This window comes from Lutra lutra, chromosome 14 (assembly GCF_902655055.1).
Source record: "Lutra lutra chromosome 14, mLutLut1.2, whole genome shotgun sequence".
Classification (NCBI taxonomy): Eukaryota; Metazoa; Chordata; class Mammalia; order Carnivora; family Mustelidae; genus Lutra; species Lutra lutra.
The window spans coordinates 57,288,265-57,312,621 of NC_062291.1; the positions used below are offsets into that span (position 1 = coordinate 57,288,265).

Below are 24,357 nucleotides of genomic sequence, written 5' to 3' on the forward strand. Positions count from 1 at the left end.
GAGAGAAAAAACAATAAAGTACAGTAAGTCAAGGATTTATCAGTACATGCTGAGCTTAATATTAGACTAGAGATAAGGTTATTAGTTCCTATGCTATTTTCGAACTTTGAGTTTTAAAACTCTGCAACTGCTCCTTTGCCCCTTGAAACCCTATAATAACATCAAACCTAGGATCTGAGATTTACAGTCCACAGAAAATTTCATGCCTTAAAACTTGTTTTCAGAACATCCTGAGAAATCCCTCCTCATTCCTAAGAAACTCTCACAAGACCAAAAACTCTGGGTATAACACCTAAATCATTCTTGAATAAGGTCCCCAAAAAAGGTTTTATCTTCTCAGAATCAGTCTGATTTCAAGTGCATGCTCTCCCCTGTAGCCAGGACAGACCTCTGGCCAGAACACTCCAACTTCAGGAACAGGTTTATTTGTCTCTGGAGAGTCCATGACCCCAGATTTCATTTAAATGCTCTCTTTAGTCTTCTTGTAATACTCTCTTGACTTTAGGCACCATCCCTTCAACCTAAGGCAGTAGATATCAGCTCAGATTATTACCACCACCCTCTACTTTTATCTTTATTAAGCTAAGAAGATTGATAATTGTTCAAGTTTAATCTGTCTTGGATTTAACAGCTTTTATGTGTAATTTGGTACACCTGAGCAGAGAAGCTGGAGTCCGAAGATAAACCTTGCCCACTTTCAGTCTTATCTTGGGCTAGTCTTGGTGACAAGAGCAGTATTCCAATAAAATTCCAGATCCCAGTGGGCAAAATCCCTATTATTCAGGTGCCTCGACAGGGCAAGTCAGAAGCCTGAAGTCACTTTTACCAAGGTTGGCTTAAACTTTCACTGTGGAATATCTGAGAAAACAGAGTACTAGAGACAAGATCACCCAGAGAAATGGCTAGATGTCCAAGAGATCGAAGGAATGGAGGACTGAAACAGCTAAGCCTTGGGGAAGAGCATATAGGAATATCTGAAGACTGATTTGCAAACCAGAAGTTAAGTAGGGGCATCCAGCTTCTCAGAAACATATGCTCTGGGAGCCTCTCAGCTGACAGATCCATCCACAGATGCTGGGAACTAGAATCAGGTAAACACCAGTGATTGGATTTAAAGAAAACCTTTAAAAAATTAAAAAATATAATTTTTAATTGGCTTAGGATGAAGCCATGAGCACTGAAATTATTAAAATTCCCAAGGATTCTAATGTGTACCCAGGGTTGAGAACCATGGAGTTAATGAGACAATACAACCACTTCCTTCATAATGTCAGTAAGTCAAATAACTAAAAATACGAATTTCAGTAGTTAAACACTTAATGAACAACTAGGTCAAACATTAACTCAAGTTCTTAAGTTTCATGTTCTACATAAATTTTGATACTTTTAAAAGGAGAAAAAAAATGTTAGTGCACACATCTGATTAAAACTTGAGGGCAATGGAGTATCTTTCACTTAGCATTCCTTCACTCCAAATTAGAATGCAAATTAAAAACATGGTATTCTAGGAGCCTGCTAAACACCAAGAGCCATTCTTTTATATACCACAGACCAATTTTATAAACCTTCTCTGGCTTAGTATGGAGCCTGAAACTATATTCTAGTAGTTACTAAGTTATCTAAAGGCAAATTACATTGACTATTAACATTTAAAACCGCATTTACGAGTGGTAAAATTTATAATTTTAGTGAAATGAAGCAACTTTAAAATATCATTTTCACCACATCAATTCAATGAGGAAAATTACAGCAGAATCTGAATTTTCATTTCTAAAGCACTATGAAAGTAATTAATTCAGCAGATCATCTTTAAGAAGTCCCTAACTCCCTACAGATACTTTCTGATGACCTGGTACTACTATCAAGTAAATTACTTTCCAGTTCTGAATGTAATTAATTACTTTACCCTATCACTCACTTTGGCTTGTAAAAAAAAACAAGCAAACAAACAAACAAAAAAAACTTCTTCAATTTTAAGGCAATTTTCAAAAATATTCCTAATTAAGAAGTATCAAAGATTTAGTAAAAGTATATATCCAATGTCTTTGAAAAACCTGGATTATAAAGCAAAATTATCTGGAACTTTTGTGAAAGCATTTGATAACTCCCACATAGCTAAAAGAAAACCAAAATAAGATTAAAATTCAAAAAGAGTCCAGTTACAGTGCTGCCATGATCTGTATGACCTTGACCAAATTACATAGCCTCTCTGAAAGGCAGTAACCATCCTGCACCTTGCACACATGTGTACATGAGCACACACGTTTCCACCCTGTACATTAAAACTAAAGTCTACTTCAGGCCTAAAATTCTGCTTCTAGTAAAAAGGTAACAACAGGAGAAATTTGGAAACTGTGGGTTACCTCTGTAAAGCACTGGTATATATCTGTGTTATAGTTTTAATATAGTTAAAAAATCCAAAATATTTCTAAGTCTGTAATTACAGGTAAGATAATGAGATAGGATTTTAATGTCCAAAGTAACACATATTATCAATATAAATGTTTAATGAGATTCTAAAAATAAGTACACTGCTACTGAAAAAAGAAAATGTGTTCTGGAGAAGATTCACTACCTAATTCAACCAACGCACCCACCTATCACCTTAAAATACTCTCCTTTCTTTATTATTCTACAATATAGTCACCAGTTTCTCCCATCTCTGATAAAAGGTATAGTATTCTCCTGTCATACTTTTAAGTTGGACTTTCACTTTACTGGCTCACAGAATGAAGAAAAAAATCTTCTTCACCTAACTTTCTAGGACTGAGCAGGGACTGAAAAATCTTCTTCACCTAACTTTCTAGGACTGAGCTGCAAATAACAAACCTCTTCTTACTAAGAGGTACTTCAGAGAGACAGCAGGCCTCATATCTGAACACTTGCATTTTTCCAGTTTCAAAGTAAGAGTCAAGCAACTTACCATTGTCCCAAAAGGAATGGCTCTTGAAGCATGGTAATAAATGGCTATAAAATTGATGAAGAAGGCAGTGCCACACACCATAGCTGGGATAAGAAATGCCCCAATAAACATCTGCTTTATCCATCTCCTTCCTGAAAGAGAAAGGAAACAATGAAAATCAGAGGTGGGGAGGGGGGAGAGTCATATATTGATGTTCATAAGGTACCCAACTGTTTTTAGCATCAAATTATTTATTTAAAATTCTAATGTACATGCGCCTGGGTGGCTCAATCAGTTAAGTGTCTGCCTTCAGCTCAGGTCATGGTCCCAGGGTCCTGGGATCGAGCCCCCACATCAGGCTCCCTGTTCCCACTCCCCCTGCTTGTGTTCCCTTTCTCACTGTGTCTCTGTCAAATAAATAAATAAAATCTTAAATAAATAAATAAATAAAATTCTAATATAAAGATCTTAAAATCTGCCACTCTAATAATTGTTTCAGAACAATGGCTAATAAAGACCAGTCCAGCTATGCAAGTATGTCCAGTGAAAATACAGCTTTTGAAGTGGGTGTACTGGAAAAGAACGGATTATGGTAAAATATTTCAGTGTTCTGTCCTGACCCTGCCACTGGACTGCTGTGAACTGTAAGTCACTCAATCTTGCCAGGCTACAAGTTGGCCTAGACAGATGTTTTCAAACTAGTACTCGGAGTCCAAGAGCTTCCTAGAGGTGCCCATGAAGTCACTGGTGAAGGAAGAGCCCCAAGCCCCGCTTCAACAAGAACAAGTCCATTTTCAACAGTTTTATATATTGGAGTTTCATGTAAGCTTTAAAAAGAAAAAAAAATGGTGTAAGGGGCTCTAAATTTACTTCTATTCTAATTATGATTATAAGCATATATTTACATTTATTTGTTTCGAAAGGGAAAAATAGGGCGCCTGGGTGGCTCAGTTGGTTAAGCATCTGCCTTTGGCTCTGGTCATGATCCAGGGTCCTGGGATGGAGCCCCACATGAGGCTCCCTGGTTAGCAGGGAGCCTGCTTCTCCCTCTCCCTCTGCTCCTCTACCTCTGCTTGTGCTCTCTCCCCCTTACTTTCTCAAATAAATAAATAAAATATTTTTAAAAAGTGGGGGGACAACAGAGTGCATCTCACGAGCTCTCTCTCAGCCATTAGAACTATAGACTTATAAGTTTCACTATTTCTTTTCTTTCTTTCTTTCCTTCTTTTTTAAAATTCAGGTCTTGAGGGGTGCTGAGTGGTTCAGTCAGTTAAGCATCTGCCTTCGGCTCAGGTCATGATTCTGGAGTCCTGGGATGGAGCCCCACATCCAGCTCCCTGATCGGGAGGGAGTCTGCTTCTCCCTCTGCCTGCTGCTCCCCATGCTTGTGCACTCTCTATTGCTCTCTTGTTCTATCTCAAATAAATAAATAAATAAAATCTTAAAAAAATAACACAAAATCCGGGTCTTGAATTCACGACCCTGAGATCAAGACCTGAGCTGAGACCAAGAGTCGGACACTTAACCAACTCAGCCACTCAGGCACCCCAGTTTCACTATTTCTTTGTATCTCTCTGTATTGCCAAAATTCTGTTCAGGGAGCATCTGTTACTTAAATAATCAAAGAAAGGAAACTATGTCAATTTTAAACTCTGTAATAAAAAATTCTAGATGACATTCATATTGATCAAGAGAGTAACACAGAGCTATCTTTCCAATATAGCAGAGTGTACAAGCAAGAGCACTACCAAGGAAACACCTGCATACTGCTCAGGAACAAAACACAAAGATTTCCTACTGGATCACAATTAGAATTCAACCCCACAACCAAAACCAATAGAGACCTAAATAGGAAGTATGATAAGCAAACAAGCAATACCCTAACTTCTGTTTTGTCCTATGTAAAGCTCTTTTAAACATCTATCTCATAGAATTACTACCCCAAACTTTGACATTCCTCCAGAAAAACTCCTTGATTCTGAACTTTCAACTCTATTTTCTTTCTTTCTCAGGTAAGTTTCAAGAGCCCCTCCTTTCCACATAAAGAAAGACTTAGTATTCAGCATTTGAACAACACAAAAAGGGTGGAAATTACAGTATTATTTTCCTCTTTAATTCTAACTCTTTCCTAGCACTCTCCTTTCCTATACTTTTCATTATCTTCTCGGATTCACACATGTATTTATAAATTTCATATTCAATCCTATTACTTCTTTCCCTCCAAAATCAAAAAGAATCACACATTCCACTGGGTACAGTGAGAAGCCCAGACATCTGCATTGTGTTCCCTGCTGCTCACCACACCCTTGGATATTTTGGTCAAGTTCCAGGCTACCTCTAGCTTTAAATTGGGTCTGGAGGATTATCCAGTACCTTGAGGACAACATGGAGACCTTGAGTTTCAAGATAACCTTGAGATAACTCTAAAAAATTCTTGACTTTCTGGGTGGATCTCTTACATTGACCCGGTATTTAGGGATCACTCAGACAAAAATATTAGTATATGATCAGACCTTCCAAGGGGCTGTCAATCAGATAATAACCTTTAGGGGCACCTGGGTGGCTAGTGAGTTAAGCATCCAACTCTTGATTTCAGCTCAAGTCATGATCTGAGGGTCATGAGATAGAGCCCCATGGTAGGCTCCATGCTGGGTATGGAGCCTGCTTAAGATTCTCGCTCTCTCCCTCTCTCTGTCCCTCCCCCAACCACCACCCCACCTGTGTGCACTCTCTTTATCTCCAAAAAAAAAAAAGAGTTAAGTAAGTTTGGCTGTGTTCTTAACTTGTAATCAAACTAAAAGCAAATTTATGTCCAAGTACAAATAAATTTCCTGTTTTAAACAATTTGTTACTGCTATGGATATTTTTCTGCAGGTCACAGCCTAACTAGTTTCCAGGTCATATTCAAAGCAGAAGTTAACTCTGGCATCCTTAGTTCCTAAGGATGGTAGCCCCATATAAGACCTGTTTCCCATATCTGAAGGTAAAATATAGACACTGAACAGATAACTAAAATAATTAAGAATCCATAATGACGCTCCCTCAGGCAATCTGAAGAATTATTTATACTGAAGGTACACACCACATTAAGTCTAGGAGGACCAATAAAAAAAGCAATGGTAAACCAGGATACCCTGGATGAATTTTAAATGATCCTATGTATGCTCTGAGTGCTAATAACATATAAGTCTAGTTGCCAAAAGGCAGGATTCCTTAATGCTGATTGCTTAGGATGAGTTGGGAAAATCACACAAGAAAGTCTCTATCCATAGGAATATAATTTTAAGGTCTTTCAACAGCCCTTCACTCATAAACTGAAATATGCAAATCTACTACTTCCAGTACTTTTCTGACCCTAGTCACAGGGAAAACAAAAATAACCTGAAGACCCTTGAGTGCCATCAAAGAAAGAAACACCAAGGAGCAGTACCTTTGTATCATCTATGTACCCCCATCATTTACAGATGACAACAGGAAAGAAGGAAGGGTGTATTTAAGATGAAGTGCTCTTGGCAAGATTATGACACAGAATAACAGAAATCTTTGTGCAGGATCCTTTGATAAATATTTAAGAGTCAACAGAAATAAATAGCTCTCCTTCCTATTCTCCTTCCAGTCCAGACACTTTAACCATAAGCCATTAAATGTGCCTTTATATCCAGCTGTAATGCTATGCATTCTGCGTGGAAGCCTCCCATGGAGCACATCTAGGGAGTAAGGCACCTCAAAGCAAAATAGTATCAATAACTTGAACATACTCTTTCCTATGTGTTCCTCAGGGCTAACTTCACAGAAGACAATGGAGATAATCTTATTAATTATTCATAATTTTCAGACACAAAATGCAGGGATTCCATAAAAGACAGACCACAGAGCAGGTTTGGTGGAGATTATGTGAAACAGGATAACAAAGTCTTTTACAATGGCTGATCTGTCCATTTTAAATTCCAAATACCTCATAGTAAAATATTAGCATCTAGAATTAAAAATACAAAGTGATAACTTGTAAATTACCTCCTTGTCTGGCATACAGACTTCCTCCAAAATAACCATTCACTGGAGATGTGGCAGCATAGACAAATATGGCTGTACTAAGCATTGATCCCCTCCTAAAAAGGCGAAACAACATATGTGAGAAGTTAAAGCCGGCAATTTAAAGAAAATATCACAGAGTCTATCACATTAACATTAGTTTAATTTCAAAGATAAATTTAACAGGAACACAAAAAATATCATCCTGGACTGTAAAGGATCTCCAAAGGGTGCCTGGTGAATGAATTTCTAGTTAATATTGCACAAGCTGATACTCATTTTTTTAATCTGCAGTTAAATTTCATAATATAGTCTAAACAAATAGTTCGCATTTCTTTGGCGAAATTTTAGAAGCTGGCACTAAAATTGTTTTGCAACCCTGTAAACCAATCACATCATATGGATACGGATATCCATATGATGTTAAGAAAAATAATTAGAATATTCCCCTTTATAATTTAATTGCTTAAGATTCTTGCCCACTGATAGAAATGAAAAATAAAGTAGAAGTTATATAGTCTGTATTAGTGATATTACTTTAAATAGCGTAACACTGAGACTTCCTATTCCATTTTCCTTATACTATTAAAAATTATTTTTTAAAAATCCATAGGTCCACAAATCAACATTAACCCAAATCAATAATTTTTCTTTCTTTCTTCTTCTTCTTTTTTTTTTTTTTTGGAGAGGGAGAGAGAAGGGAGGGAAGGGGCAGAAGGAGAGAAAGAATCTTAAGCAGTCTCCACACCTAGGGCAGAGCCCAACTCGGGGCTCGATCTCACGACCCTGAGATCACAAACCAAACTGAAATTAAGAGTCAGACACTTAACTGAATGAGCCACCCAGGCACCCCTCAGATCAACAATTTCTAACTTCATCTTCCACTAATGACATCTAGAGAATTCAGACCAACTCTCCTGTTAAATAAAACTGAGTAAAATATTTTATTTTTTTTAAAGAATTTATTTATTTACTTGATGGAGAGAGAGAAAGAGAGAGATCACAAGTAGGCAGTGAGGCAGGCAGAGAAAGAGAGGGAAGCAGGTTCCCTGCTGAGCAGAGCCTGATGTGGGGCTCAATCCCAGGACCCTGAGACCATGACCTAAGCTGAAGGCAGAGTTTTAATCCACTGAGCCACCACCCAGGCACCCCTGAACAAAATATTTTAAATACCTAATTGCAAAGACAAATATTAAGATGACAAGTGACTATCATTTGCCATAATATAGAAATGTACTTAAACCACTAATAGTAAAGACTATTTTTGAAACTAAGCATAACTAGGAAGGTAAAATAAAGTCTGTAGAAAGAACATATAATCTTCCCAGTCTGAGCTAAAGAATATTCTTTTAAAGAGAATTTACAAGAACATCACACTCATGTGTGCACTGGGAAGATATACAATTTTCATAAATTAACCACCTTCCAAATTAAAAAAATTATTATATTTCACTGTACACCTATGTAGAATACAAAGATTTCATATAGTTTTGAAATATGTAGCACTCCTCCGCCCAAACACCTATGCTCAACTTCTTAAAGTGGGTATGATACCTAATAGTTAAAACATTATAGTGTTTAGTTTCCACCAATATATAGCTAAATATAAATGTGGTAGTAATTTAAGAATATATCATTCCCATCTTTCAAAGATCGTTAAGTCTCAGGGCACTTAACTGACTCAATCAACAGAGCAGGTGACTCTGGGTCTGAGGGTCCTAAGTTTGAATCCCATATTGGGTACAGATCTTACTTTAAAAAAAAAAGAAAAGAAAAAAGTTAAAAGATGTGGGTCTCAAAGTTTTTAAAAGCAAAATTTGTCTTTTCAGCAATTCAAACACTTCAAATACTGTCTCCTTTCAGATTATCATTAAAAAATCTGACCCATTCTCTGTTTGGAATTGGGTGTGTGAAGACTGACATGGGCCTAGCCATGCTGAAAACTGAAAGGCTGCTTTAGTTTAAGACCTGTCCATTACCAGTCAGAAGCTTTTAGTATCAGCAGAGAGGGTTCAAAAGGAATGCTCGTGTGACTGAGAGTCCAAAATGCCTAGCAGGGATTTAAGCTTGCAATCCCCAGAGACACTGCATTAAATGAAGTGTATCAGCCACAGTTTTAAAAATCACACATACCCTTCATCTCTTCGTTTATGAATATTCTATGGGCATTTTCCACCCAAAATACACCATCTTCATCTACACTGAATCTGCTGACATAGGGAACCGCCTACTCGTTCACGTCTCTAAGACTCGAGGCGGGAAACATCTCAGGAGCTGCTTACACTTGCCAGCTCACCACTGCCCACCCAAAGTCAGAAAGCAACAGTATTTTTCCAGACTTACCCACAGCTTCTCCCACACTATGCCTTCTCAGGAGTTAATATCACACTCACAGGTGTCTACACTGATACTGATCCTCTATTTATCTAATTATTTTTTCTTCTCTGATTGCTACAGTCATCACCAACACAAAATAATGTTCACATGTTACATTATCTGCCTTTTATGTTTTAGAATCATTCTGCCTCTGGAGTGAGTCTTACAAATGTCATGTGCAAGGTTTTTTATTTTCTTACTACTTTGCATTTTTATTATCTCTATTTTCACTTCCACAGCAGACCAAATTAGGAAACGAGTTGTGGAGTGAGGGTGCCTAGGTTCAAATCCCAGCTTACTAATACCCTACAAACAGTTGTATGATCTCAAATTACTTAACCTCTCTGAACTTTACTTTTCTCCTGTGGAGAATGGAGAGAACAGCAGCCCCTCCACATGATCGGCATGAAAATTAAAACAGCGAATGTGTATGAAGCACGTAATGGAACCTCAATAATGTTAGTCACTTTGATATCAAAATAATATAGGCTTAATACTAATGATATGATTAAGTATGCTCACTTCAAATAAGCAACAACACAGAAAGACCATTAATAATGGCAGACTAAAATAACAGTGCATGACTTGCCAGCTAATACCATTTATTAGAAAGTTTCTTATTTCTAAAGCTGAAGGTCTATAAGCAAAAGAGCTTCTGCATTAAAAAATGAATTGTCAAAACTGTAACCCTGACATCTGAGAAGGAATAAGGCAAGAACCTGAATTCTAGGAGAGGTTGCCCACTAGTAATTCTGAAGACTGTGACTATACAGTCAACGTCAATGCCCAAGTGACAAATTTAATCCAGTATTTAAGGTAAAGCATGCCTTTACAGCAGATTTGAACTGTTTTTCTTGTACTTGGGATTTAGTTCCTCTGAAATATACTGTATCCAAAAAAATGAACTACCCACAAAAACACTGAAATTTAGGTTTTAGACGATTATTTTAAAGCTTATTCAGTAAATAGATTGCAAAGGCTATATTAAAGAAATAGAAACTACAGAGAAGGGGCGCCTAGGTGGCTCAGTGGGTTAAAGCCTCTGCCTTCGGCTCAGGTCATGATCCCAGAGTCCTGGGATCGAGCCCCGCATTGGGTTCTCTGCTCAGCAGGGAGCCTGCTTACCTGCCTCTCTGCCTACTGGTGATCTCTGTCAAATAAATTTAAAAAAAAAAAAAAAAAGGAAAAAAAAACTACAGAGAAATAGCCTTACTGATTAATACATTCACCAGCTCACAAGCACTGTATAACTTTCACATGTTTAAGTAGGTATTTTGAGAATTCAAAGATAAATTAAGACCAAATCCTTGCTCTCAAGGAGCTTCTCTGGTCTAGAGGAAGAAAGAATAATTTATTAATGTTAAATATTTAACATAAAAATCAAGAGCTATTCTTTCAGCAACAATTTACTGGTTGTCCACCAAATCCAGGCATATATAAGAAAGAATGCATTATGAAATGTAACTGGAAATAACCATCATGCTGAGAGAGAACTTCATGGGGCAGTGTCTAAAGAGCCTGAGTCAGAACCCCAGCCACCCAGGCTCAGAGTGTGCCTGCTTCACTGAGGTTGTGGCTCTCTGAGCACAGGTTATAGGACCATTCAAAACGACGAGATCTTTGTGAATGTACAACTTTTTCTAATAATGCAAACTTTTCTTGTAACCAATTCTGTTCTCAAAGAAGAAAATGTACTAGAAACCATGTAAAGGTCAGATAAGTCATCCAATTAGTTTTCTAACATCATGTGCCTTTTCTACTACCCTTTTTACTATTAATTATTATTTAATAGTTAAATATTAAAATTAACAAATATAATACTAAATATTTCCTAAATATTATTATTTCTCTTCTGCTCTGTAGAGAGTCTCCCAGTTTAGAAGATAAACATGAAGTACTAATTCAATAACTGTGAACTCCTTGTGTGTCTCATAAAGATCTAACTGCATCTACAGCTTCCAAGAAAATGACTATTCATTTCGTCAAACAGCCATGGCTGATAAGTAACTCTGCTCATACCTCTAATGAAACATAACCTTTGTAACCAACCAAAAATGTTCAGTTAGGCTAGTAAGTTTTAGCATGTGACAGAAAAATATACTCCGAGCTGAGGATAACTGTCCATTATTTATCTGTAATAATAACATTCATGCTATTTAAATTCTAAGATAACTGAAATAAGCAAATATTTAATTTTGATTGACTTAAAATGTTTAAGAACAAGAAAAAACAAAGTTAAATACATGTACTTACTCTGTATATAAATCTTCTATCATTGCAACAATAATAACAATAAGAGACACAGCAAATATCTGACATCCAGAACCAATGAGAGAAGAAAATATCAGTGGGTGACTTGATGGTCTAAATACATCTCCATGTACCTGCTTCCATCCATACTCATCTCCTAGGTCTCTATCCTATATACATATATATGCACAGAGAAAAGAAAATCATTCAGAATGAAATTAAAATACATAAAGTAGGTGAAAAGTTACAACTCCAGTTGAAAGTTCCCTCCCTTGGGGCGCCTGGGTGGCTCAGAGGGTTAAGCCTCTGCCTTCTGCTCAGGTCCTGATCTCAGGATCCTGGGATCGAGCCCCACATCGGGCTCTCTGCTCAGCGGAGAGCCTGCTTCCCCATCTCTCTCTGCCTGCCTCTCTATTTGTGATCTCTCTGTCAAATTAAATAAAATCTTAAAAAAAAAAAAGTTCCCTCCCTCCACACTTATACCTATTTAAAGGGTTTCAAAATATCTAGAAAAGACATTTCAAATTTAAAATAATCACTGTCTTAATAACTTATAAAGTATTATGGCATTTACTGGGCCTCAGGAAGGTGGTTCCCAGTTGTGCTCAGAAAATATCAAAGAATGGAAAAAAGAAAAGGTCTAGGAGCAAAAAGAAATGCTCAAAATGAGAGAGGAGCACTTTGGTTCCCTGAACATTTACATCACACCTGTGGCACAAATATAATGAGGGGCCAGGTGGAGAACAAAAGAAAAAAAAGATTGAAACCAGTACTAGATGCCCTAAAGATGCAGAAAAGTCCTTTATATTCTGGATTCTAAGAAAATATATGAGGAAAATATCAAAGTTATATATTATCTATTAAATATTATTTAACTATCTATAGCACTTTTTTTTTTTAAGATTTTTATTTATTTATTTTGAGAGAGAGAGAGAGAGAGAACATGAGAGGGGAGGTCAGAGGAGAAGCAGACTCCCCATGGAGCTGGGAGCCCAATGTGGGACTTGATCCCAGGACTCTGGGACCATGACCTGAGCTGAAGGCAGTCGCTTAACCAACTGAGCCACCCAGGCGCCCTCTATAGCACTTTTTAAAAAAAAGATTTTACTTATTTATTTGACAGACAGAGATCACAAGTAGGCAGAGAGGCAGGCAGAGAGAGAGAAGAGGAAGCAGGCTCCCTGCAGAACAGAGAGCCCCATGTGGGGCTTGATCCCAAGACCCTGGGATCATGACGTGAGCCAAAGGCAGAGGCTTTAACCCACTGAGCCGCCCAGGCGCCCTCTATAGCACTTTGTAAAAAGTATTCAATTTTTCCTTTCCAACTTGAAGAAGCAAGTATCTAAATAGTAGTTCTTGAGAAGTATCAGTCCCTTAAAATAATCTGGCCTTTTAGGGGCTGGGGGTAATCCTGGTCAGATGTGTTTGAGAAGCACCAAATGTGCTTTCTATATTTTACACTGTGATACTTCACAATGCACATTTGCATATTAAAATTTTAATCTGTCTAACTCCTTTCCAAACTTACTTAATGGCAGGGCATATCTACACACAACAGCCATTAATATTCTACAGAACGGGGGCTCCTGGGTGGCTCAGGTCATGATCCCAGGGTCCTCTCCCCTTTCCCACTCCCCCTGCTTGTGTTCCCTCTCTCGCTATGTCTCTCTTTGGCAAATAAATAAAGTCTTAAAAAATATATATTCTACAGAACACACTTCCACTTATTTACAACACTACATGTAATACCATAAAAGAATTTAGAAAACAAAACCCCCCTCTGACCCTACTAAACTAAATGCAAACTAATCCTTTCACCCACTCCCTAAATTTTATGCAGTATTTAACAGTATTAGAAAGATGTCAGTATAGCTCTACAACTTCTTTGCTGCAATTCTAAAATCAAAAGCTCTGAAAACTGAAAGTTCGTTTCAGAAGCCTGCCACATTCTTACTTGGTGGCAAAACTTGAGAGTGAAGAAGAGGTTATTTGTATTGTTTGTTTATCTCACTTAAGGTGAACATTCATATGTTTTGCTGAAAAAAACAAATATATTTGATTATGGGGCTGGTAATCAGACCATGTAGAAACATTAATATATTTGATTAGAGATCCCTTAGGGAGTTTTACACATTTCTAAAACCCGAAAATGCTGAATTCTGAAACTCATGTAAACTACATTCCAACATTCAAAATAACCCTGAGTTAAATCATTTTTATAAATACAACGTAAAATGTTTGCTTACCATATCATCCATTTCTTCTTCTTTACTGTACCGGGCATAATCTTTTCTTAAAGTTCTCATTAAAATCATTGAAACTAAGCCCACCAAGAAGATAACCATCATGAAAGAGTTGAAAATTGAAAACCAATGAATCTAAAATAACAGAAAATAAAATATCACGAACATTAAGAATCAGTCACAAAATTCATAGGTTTCATGGTAACAGCAGCATGTTAGTGCAAAAAAAAAAAAGTTTTTTTTTTTAAACTTTTATATAAATATCCAAACTTAAGACACACTGGGGTGAGTAGTCATTATGCAAAAAGTAAATTTCAGATGCGTTAAAAACATGATTATCGTACACATATATTTTCCCAATCAATTTTATTGTACAAATAAAATACAATTGGACCACACGGCATATGCTAGTTAGCACCACACACAAAGAACACGGAATCTGAAGTCAAACAGGCCTGGGTTTTAACCCAGACTCTGCCAATTTCTAGCTATGTGACCCCAGCTTTCCTGTATCAAAAAGGAAGACAATTAATACTATCCTGATTTGTATGGCTTCATAACACATATAAAAAGAATGATACCATGACTGGCACAGAGCAGTAAATATTCAATAAATATTACTTTCCTTCCCTCTAACGGAGCAACAACCTGGAAACCTCTTCAAAATTCCAAAGACTGAACCATCATAGTTGACTGCCATGGATCTGAGCCACCCTCCGGAATGATATGCTCCACTTCCTCCATCCAGTTCATCTTCTCTATCCTATTACCACCCTTATTTGCTCCCTTCTACATGAGCTCTCCATGGTACAGAGAACAATGAGGTACCCCATCATGTCCCAGTGTTCCCAAGACTCTCGATTTTGATTCACTCACCCGTATGTCACAGAATTATGTCCAGATTCTGGTTTATAATAACAAGGTACACTATCTCTGAGTGCATCTCAGAACTCAGTGCATCTGACTTCAAATTCTTCTATATTTTAATTCTCAAAAGTTCCTGAAGGATAGTTCCAAAATTCCTCTTCTCTCAGCAAGGCCCCAATTTCATTTATTTTTCTGCATTTTCCTTCTAGCCTCTCATTCTTTCTGTCAATCTCCTAGAAGTTGTTCCACTCTTAAATCAGTCTTTCTGCTAGACTCTACATCTCTTTTATTCCCTGAGGTGCTATCCCCCCCCCGTCTCATTTAGCACCCCTAAATTTGCACCTTTACCCAGCCATCAGCAATTGAGAAAGGTCCCCATCTACAACGGTATCTACTCTCTGGAGTGGTTATATGGCTCAAATAAGATAATAAATGTAAAGCGCATGGAAAATTTACAAGTTGTAAACTGTTGTATTATTATCTTTCAAAGTGTTTGCATGATCTTTTGTTCCTTCATTCTTCCTATCTTCTTATCTCCATAACACCTCTCATCTACATATTCCATTATTCATAGATGTACTCCTGCTCTAAACTACAGGTACATATGCAGATGATTTAACTTGAGCGAATATGCTAAGTATATGCACTAGGGTGAAGGGCAGCCCTAGCTCTGTTCCCCACCCTGAGGCTTCTGGCAAGGGACAAACTCTGTGACTCTCTCTGAAAAACAAGAGATAGCCAATTGCCTCTGCGTCTTTATAAAATCATTTTTTCCTATATTTAATAATTTATTGAATACCTACTGAAGTTACAAAGGAAATGATGACTGCATTATATTCTGAAATATTTACAAAAAAGGGTTATATAAGATTTAAGTTTATCATTAAAGTATCATTCAAAGTCTGTAATTATAGACTTTTCCAAAGATTTGATATTGTTCTCACCCTGAGAAATTAATGATCCAAAAAAAGATGAGAAAAAATTATATTTATGTTTCATATCTTCTCTCAAATTTCTGAAAAGTAGTTTTATATAGTTACTATTTAATAATAAGAAAGATACACCTAAAGTGCAAAACTTTCTAACAAAGCTCCCTGCTATTTTCTAATCTAAGACATAACTTTAAACCAATACCCATTATAAGGTACTACCATTAACCTGACATTTTATAATATCCTTTTATTCCAAAAATTATAAAATGCTGTTATGATTTCAAAATTATTATATCAAGGGAAGTATTTCTTAAAAATAATGAAGAAACCAGATGTCACAAAAGGCTTACTAATCTTATGAACTGCTGACTCCAGCACCCCCTAGGGTTGCTAACCCAAAAGCAGCACCCTGGGTTCATCACAAATTTTAGGACATTGGAGAAATACATACCCGAGTAGTGCCACTCACTAAGCACCAGCTATGTGTCAAATAGGAACTAACGACTTTATGCGCACTATGGAATGGAATATCCCAACAGTGCACAGTACTACGATCTGTGCTTCACCATGGAGGAGGCAGAAAGCTGAGGAACCAAGTGTTGTGCCCACGGTTAGGTGGGCGGCAGCAACACTGTGTGTCCAGCTCATGCTCCTGAGCTTGTGTTGGTAGTATTAGAAACCATCCCTACTGTCAGCTAGTAGACCCTGCCCCTCCCACCTACTGAAGGAACTGGCTGCAGTAATTCTCCTCTCTCTTTTCTGCACTGTCAGTTTTGCACTCGCTGCTGAACCCTTCCACGTATAAAAGTGTTTCTTACATCTCAAAATAAAACCTTCCGATTCCATCCTTCCTACCACACCATTTCTCTGCTCCCCTTAGCTGCGAAACTTGCAGTCTCCAACTCCTCTCCTCCATGCTCTTATACCAGCTCTGTTCAGATCCTGCCCCACCACTATCCCCAAACCGCTCTTTGTCAAGTTTATGGATGACTCCAAATGAATCTGAAAGTCACTTTTACCTTACCTGACCCAGCAGCAACAATGCAGAACTAATCTCCCTCTCCTCCATGACACACTTTCTTCTCTTGGCTTCCAGAACACCACAAAAGCTTTCCCTTCCTACCTTACTGGGATCTCCCCAGAGCCTGAACTGGTTTCACCTACTCTCCTGAATCTTTTCTTACCACCCCCAAGTGCTCAGTCCTTAGTCCCCTTCTATTTCTACTCTATACTCTATTTATATTCTTCCTAGCTGCATCCAATCTCACGGCTTTATTAAATACCATTTATATGCCAATGGCTGCACAATCCATATCTCCAGCCCAGACCCCTCTCCTGAATCCCGGACTCATATACTGGGCTCGGTGCTAAGTATCTCCATTTGGATGTCTTAAGACACGTCAAAACCAACATGTCTCAAACTGTACTCTGAACTTCCCCTCCGCACCTTCTCCAAATACGGTCTCTCTGCCTCATTGATGATGGCCCTAATAGTTGCTCAGGCCAAAAACTCTGTAGAGTTCTTGTCAACCTTTATCTTGCTCTCCATCAGGAAATCCCACCCGGCTCTCCCCTTCACAATATGCTCACAGTCTCACACCTTCTCACCAACTCCCCCACTACACCTTGGTCTGAGCCACTTCCCCTCTCACTGCACTGCTGCAACAGCCTCTTGGTCTCCCTGCTTCTCCCCTTCCCCCACATGGCCTCTTTTCCACATAATAGGCTGAGTGATCCTTTTAAAAAAAGAAGTGCGATTTGTCATTCCCTGCGGAAAACACTACCGGGCACTCTCTGCATTCAAAGGCTCCCCAGCAGCCATGGATGGTCTAGCTCCCACTGCTCTCTGACCTCATCCACCCCTCCTCCCCTTCCCCTGTGCCAGCCACACTCCTTGCTATTCCTCCTTGCTATTCCTCAAGCTCCCCAAGCACATTCCCACCTAACAGGCTTTTCAAAGGTGTTGCCCCTGCCTGGAATACTCTTCCGCTGTCCCCCATATCCATATTTCTGATTTCCATCAACTCCTTCAATTTTTGACTCCAAAGTCCGTCTCAGAGGCTTATTCCGAGCACCACAATCAAACTTCAACTAGCCTTGCCTGTGGCACTCCTGGTCCACTGCTCTTTCTTGAAGGACGTATCTTTGAACACACTATACCGTTAACTTAGTATGTCTATTACGTATCTCCCCCTACTAGAAGGGTAAGCTCCAAGAGAATGCAAATCTTGGACTTTCATTCTCTAATGTCCTCCACTTAGTACCGTGCTTGACACATAGCAGGTGCTCAGTTAATAACCGCTGAAAGGAGAAATATGGGGCCTTGTTCTACTAGTGAAAATGTCAAATGGCAGCCTTTCCCTCAAGTTATCAACACCCAACGGCATGAGAAACAAGGCAGGCTCACGTGTTCCAGTAGAAAATCTCAGTTGAGAGCCCTTGTATTTTTGAGTACTATCTAAACATTTAAGTTAATTTGTGCCTATACCTCAACCATGGTCAAGACTGCATGAACACGACATGTGAAGAGAACACTCTGGGGGGAGGGGAAGTGGAGGAGGTTGGGGAAGAAATTTTAGCTCCAGGAGTAACATGCTAGGACCCAGAGGAAGATTAGAAGTAGTGAGAGGTTCCAGTGAAGTCTGGCAACAATGATATGAATACTAGACCACAAAAACTTAGATTACCAATAAACTTCAGAATTCCAGTCCAAAAGATCAGATCAGAAGACAGAAGAGGCAAGTCAGGAAGAAAGTCAGACGAATGGATATATCCCCTTATACTCCATTATCCTCTGATGTCCTCTAATCTCCATCCTTGAAGGAGGAAACCACTAAAATAAAATCCATTTTTTCCTATAAAGAACCAAAGCTACCACCTGTACAAAATCAGCAACAATGTCAGTGGACGTATGAGCTGAGCTCCATCTTGAATCTGCTGGTAGGAAGTGGGGGCATTTCTTCCCAGTCCTGATGTTCCTTTTTATGTGGAAAGACTTCTACCAGCAAAAGTTTCTGGTCTCACTCCACTCTCATCCCTTCCTTTCTAGACGAAGCACACATTCTGCTGTTTCTGCACATTGTAAGTTTCTCAAGGGCAGGTGCTCACATACAGAAGCTTGAAACAGCCCAGCACTGAGCGCAAGAAGTCAGTCTAATTCTGAGTTTCAATATTAACATGGCCACCTGCCCACAAAGTAAGTCACATTTTTCAGTATCAGCATCATTAATAATAAAAGTAAAATTCTGGCTTTTGGTTTGTTTCTTTCCTGTGTTACTCAAAATTGGTTTAAAGCATAGGCATGACGAAGGGGGCTTTTGACTGCTCCCCTAAAACTCTCTATCACCCTCGGACTCTAAGCTTACATGTGAAATCACAAGTCCAATGTGTCTGAACTCCATGGCCTTAGCACAGTGCCCCGCATATGGCAGATGCTTGTTAGTGTTTGTTAAACTGACCGAGCGCATAATCAATGTCTCAAAATACACAGTTTACCTACCCTGTGTTGAAAAAACGATGGATCAAGATATTTATCAAATCGATCTTCAAATTTTACATCTGACTTTTTCCATTTCACCTGAAAAAAATTTTTTTCACTTAAAAGTAAATGCCAGTAAACAAATTAATAAGCTTATAACAAAACCCTGAGCAAAATTAGTAAAGATCTGGACACTTAGAACAAGAAGCTAGAGAAATGGTAGAAAGTTCCTGCCAATTTGAGAAGCTGAAACACCTAAGATAAAAAACTAACCAACTTTCTTCTCTCTGTATTAACAGAACTTCCAACTTTACCTAGAGGGATCACTTCAGTTTTCAAGGACTATTAACTATTGCTGACTTGTATACTTTGACCTGATAAATACGTTAAGAACGGAATTAACTAGCCCAATTAAAATAAGAATCTATCCATCTTTGACTTTAGATCACATTAGTTTTACTACAATTATCAAACTTCTTTATAAGTTCAGTTACATAAATATCATTTGCACTAGTTACATATGCATGAGTGAAAAAAAAAACTTTCAAAAACTGGCTACTAGCAATGGATTCATTCCAGTTATCAGGGAAAAAACTGGCAAAGAGAGAGGCTACCTACATCAGATTTTTCTTCTTTCCACTATTTTTAATCCTAATGGAACAGAATTAACTTGACAGTTGCAAAGAGCTCTGAGAAGCTCTTACTCTGCAGGAGTATCTTATTCCAACTGATAAAGCAAAACATGGTAAACTATACCCATCCAGCAATTTTCAATACAGCATCATCTCTATCTGCAACAGTAAAAAGGAAAGAGAAACAACAAGGTATGCTGCAATCTAAAAATATAACCATGAAAAGACATGGCTGGCTTAGCTCTAACTGCTCAGTTGCAATGGTAAACTTTGCTGTAGCCAATGGTAAGTCCTGCAAATGCCGAAATTCTCTAATACAGACCTGAGGCAAATCTCCCTTCTTTTAGAAGGCTTACTTATATACATTAAGGAAATACAGTTTTAATAATACTTTGTTTTAGCTCATTTTCATTTATTAAAGTAGTAAAACACACTTAACTGTTGCCATTAGGTCACAAACACTTCTTCTTCTATACATTTTAATACTTACTGAATATGACATCTGGATTTTAGTATTGGGAACCAGTTTCACCTTTCCTTCACTAGTTAGATTAACATCAACAATTCGATTGCCATTAAAACCTATTTCGAGTTTTTTATAGGTCCAAAGATAGTAATCTTCTCCATTTTCATCTGCTTCACCAACAATACCTACAAAATAAATAACACTTTATACAAGGTAATATCACTTAATCTTTAAAATATGTTACAAGCTAAAAGCCCATTTAAAAAGTTTTTATAAACAAGCATATTCTTCACCATTAGAAAAGGACAAAAGTACAGGCTGGACTTCTACTCTTTATTAACTACTTGGCAGACCTTCAACAGACGAATGGATAAAGAAGATATGGTCCATATATACAGTGGAGTATTATGCCTCCGTCAGAAAGGATGAATACCCAACTTTTGTAAATCAACCTGGACAAGACTAGAGGAGATTACACTGAGTGAAATAAGTCAACCAGAGAAAGTCAATTATCATATGGTTTCACTGACTTGTGGAGCATAAGGAGTAACATGGAGGACATTAGGAGAAGGAAAGGGAAGGTGAATTGGGGGCAATCAGAGGGGAAGACAAAGCATGAGAGACTGTGGACTCTGAGAAACAAACTGAGGGTTCTGAAAAGGAAGGGGGGATCAGAGGATGGGTGAGCCTGGTGGCAGGTATTAAGGAGGGCATATACTGCATGGAGCACTGGGTGTGGTACATAAACAATGAATCTTGGAACACTGAAAAGATAAAATTAAATATTAAAAAAAAACTCCTTGGCAAACATAAACCATGGTCATGCCATGAAGAATCAGCAAAATCCATCACTAATTTAGTCCTCAAAGTTCATGCTTTGTCATGAGTATCACCTTCATTGTACTAATTATCACCGTATTACTTCCTAATTCCTGAAAATTTCAGGGAAGTATAGTCAACATCTGCCACAGTCACCCAGTTAGTAGTAGTCAAACTAAAATTAAAACCAAGTTCTCCAGAGGCCCAATCTAGTACTTTCTCTAATAGCCTGAGATCTACACTTTCCTAAGTAAGCTGCATATATGTGTGTATCAATACCAAAACTTAAAATGCCTCCTCTTTATGCTTCAAGTACTGGACCTATCCTTGGGAAATCACCAAAACAAAAGGAACATTGAGGACAAATGTTAATGAGGCACTAGTTTAAAATGAGAATTTTGGTTTTGTTTTTTTTTTTGAAGATTTTTTATTTATTTATGAGAGAGAGAGAGAGAGAGCACAAGCAAGAGGGGAGGGGTAGAAGGAGAGGGGGGAGCAAACTGCCCACTGAGCAGAGAGCCCAACACAGGGCTTGATCCCAGGACCCTAGAATCATGACCTGAGCCAAAGGAAGACACTTAACCAACTGAGCCACCCAGCCACCCCTAAAATGGTAATTTTGATCATAGTTTGGGATACTGAAAGAACACTCAAACAGTGTCAGGACAACAGGTGGTAGCTGAGATCTACCCCTTGTACCCTCATACTGTCAGCTAGTTATCTATGTCTATCAATCTATCAAACCTACAGACTTCCCAAGAGTGGTCATCCACTAAAAGTGACTCCTTAAGGCCTTCCCTCTTTGGTCAGTGCATCTCATTAAAGTATTAGGGGAAGAAAAGATCATTTCTTCCTCTTAAGCTTATTTGCTTATCAACCAAAGTTAATTAAAAAATTTCTCTCAAATTGATACAAATTCAAGGAATACAGTTAATCATTGTATTTGGGGTTGCAGAGGGATAATGAAATCTTTCTAATAATTAATTTCACCAAGGTTTATTTACCTATCTACAGTGAAAACTCTGGGAGTGGAAACACAATTACACCTAATAAGAAGCTATTCTCTACAGGGTTTTTATTTTTTTATTTTTTTTAAGATTTTATTTATTTATTTGACAGATAGATCACAAGTAGGCAGAGAGGCAGGCAGAGAGAGGAAGGGAAGCAGGCTCCCTGCTGAGCAGAGAGCCCGATATGGGGCTCGATCCCAGGACCCTGGGATCATGACCTGAGCCGAAGGCAGAGGCTTTAACCCACTGAGCCACCCAGGCGCCCCTCTACAGGGTTTTTATTTTTTTTTTATTATTTTTTTATTTTTTTTTAAAGATTTTATTTATTTATTTGACAGAGAGAGATCACAAGTAGATGGAGAAGCAGGCAGAGAGAGAGAGAGAGAGAGGGAAGCAGGCTCCCTGCTGAGCAGAGAGCCCGATGCGGAACTCGATCCCAGGACCCCGAGATCATGACCTGAGCTGAAGGCAGCGGCTTAACCCACTGAGCCACCCAGGCGCCCTCTACAGGGTTTTAAAAAGACACGGAAACACTTACCCCAAAAAAGCCAAATAAGAATTTTCCTTCTGCCAAGAATTCCCATAGTTCAGACATTCTCGGACACCCAAATGTACTCTCCTAAACATGGCAGGCCCTAGAATCCCAGGGCTAAAAAAGATTTATTTTAGGACAGGAAAGCACAGTTGCCATGTTGCTAAGGGGACCCACAGAAATAACTGAAAAAACACTAAGGTTCCGGAGAAGAAACCCAAAAGCAATGGAAAAGAGCACAGGAGGAACCTGCTCTCTCAGCAAAAAAAGAGGAGACCCTAACTAACGGGTTCTCTTGAACTACAGACTCAGAAATCTTGAGTGAATATTCAGCACGTCTTCTGCTACCCTTGCTGATCACAGAAATGTTGGTGTTAATGTAATACTAATTATAGTCATTTATACGAAATGCTTACTATTTATACCTAATTAACATGCAACAGAGTAGCAATGATGCATACAATTATATCTTGAGATTGACTTTCTTACAAATTTCATTTTTGCACTACATTAAACTCTGATCTGATATTTTCAGTATTTCAGTTTGCTGCTCACAAATATAGTAGTCTGCTAACAATTTTAAGAACTAAAATATTCATTATATATAGGAATAGGTGTCCAAAGGAAAAAACAAAACAAAACTAAGAGAATAATATGATCAAACACACTGTCTGATAGCTCACTGTGCTTTGCATTTAAAAACAATTTAATCGGATTCTTAACAAGTTCACCATCTTCATGCAGCCAAACCAGCTATGGGACCTACCCAGTCACTAGGACACATCTGGCAGAGCCCTGTGTCTTGCAAGCTGTCACCCATATGAGAAACAAAGGGACAAAGAGCAACTGTGATCCCCAAATGCCCTGCCAATTGCAGTAAGTACACAATTACCCAGGTTGGGTTTTTTTTTTTTTTGCCCCTTTTAGAATATTCACTTACTTTATACTAACCTGCTAACTCATTTCAACAGTACATAAATGTAATTCTTTTCCCTAATATTGTTCTCCTGCAAAGTTACGTGTAAATATATCCTTAAAAAATCTAAAATAATTTATCAAGTCCAATACAAAGTTTGAATTTTACACAGGTTTGTATTAACTACACCATAGTTCCTCTCCATTAATACAGATAAATAAGAGCTAAAACAATAAAAATTTTTAGGGGCACCTGGCTGACTCAGTGGGGCAGTAGGGCATGCGACTCTTGATCTTGGGGTTGTAAGTCTGACCCCATGTTGTGTGTAGAAATGACTTAAAAATAAAAATCTTAAAAACCAGGGCACCTGGGTGGCTCAGTGGGTTAAAGCCTCTGCCTTCGGCTCAGTCATGGTCCCAGGGTCTTGGGATCGAGTCCCGCATCGGGCTCTCTGCTCCCCAGGGAGCCTGCTTCCTCCTCTCTCTCTCTGCCTGCCTCTCTGCCTATTTGTGATCCCTGTCTGTCAAATAGATAAATAAAATCTTTTTAAAAAAAAATCTTAAAAACCCATGAAAAAGGGGCGCCTGGGTGGCTCAGTGGGTTGAGCCGCTGCCTTCGGCTCAGGTCATGATCCCAGGTCCTGGGTTCGAGCCCCACATAGGGCTTTCTGCTCAGCAGGGAGCCTGCTTCCTCCTCTCTCTCTGCCTGTCTCTATGCTTGCTTGTGATTTCTCTCTGTCAAATAAATAAATAAAATCTTTAAAAAAAAAAAAAACCCATGAAAAAAATTTTAAACATATAGTGTTTTGGAAAATAACATAGGAAATACTGAAACAAGTAATTCAGGAGACTGCCTTATCTAAAAACCATACTACCAGTTCCCCATGAGAGAAAGCCAAAATA

The 24,357-nt window shown here is 38.3% G+C and overlaps 1 protein-coding gene across 1 annotated transcript in view; it reads right to left on the reverse strand.

The window, feature by feature from the left end:
* The window catches only part of TM9SF3 (transmembrane 9 superfamily member 3), a 70,509-nt gene that overhangs the window by 25,442 nt on the left and 20,710 nt on the right, over positions 1-24,357 (reverse strand). The window contains exons 4-9 of the mRNA XM_047701999.1: positions 20,203-20,363; positions 19,102-19,179; positions 13,807-13,938; positions 11,564-11,730; positions 6,917-7,011; positions 2,924-3,054 (exon numbers count right to left, since the gene is read on the reverse strand). Coding sequence (XP_047557955.1) covers positions 2,924-3,054; positions 6,917-7,011; positions 11,564-11,730; positions 13,807-13,938; positions 19,102-19,179; positions 20,203-20,363 — 764 coding nt within the window. The remainder of the gene's footprint in view (positions 1-2,923; positions 3,055-6,916; positions 7,012-11,563; positions 11,731-13,806; positions 13,939-19,101; positions 19,180-20,202; positions 20,364-24,357) is intronic.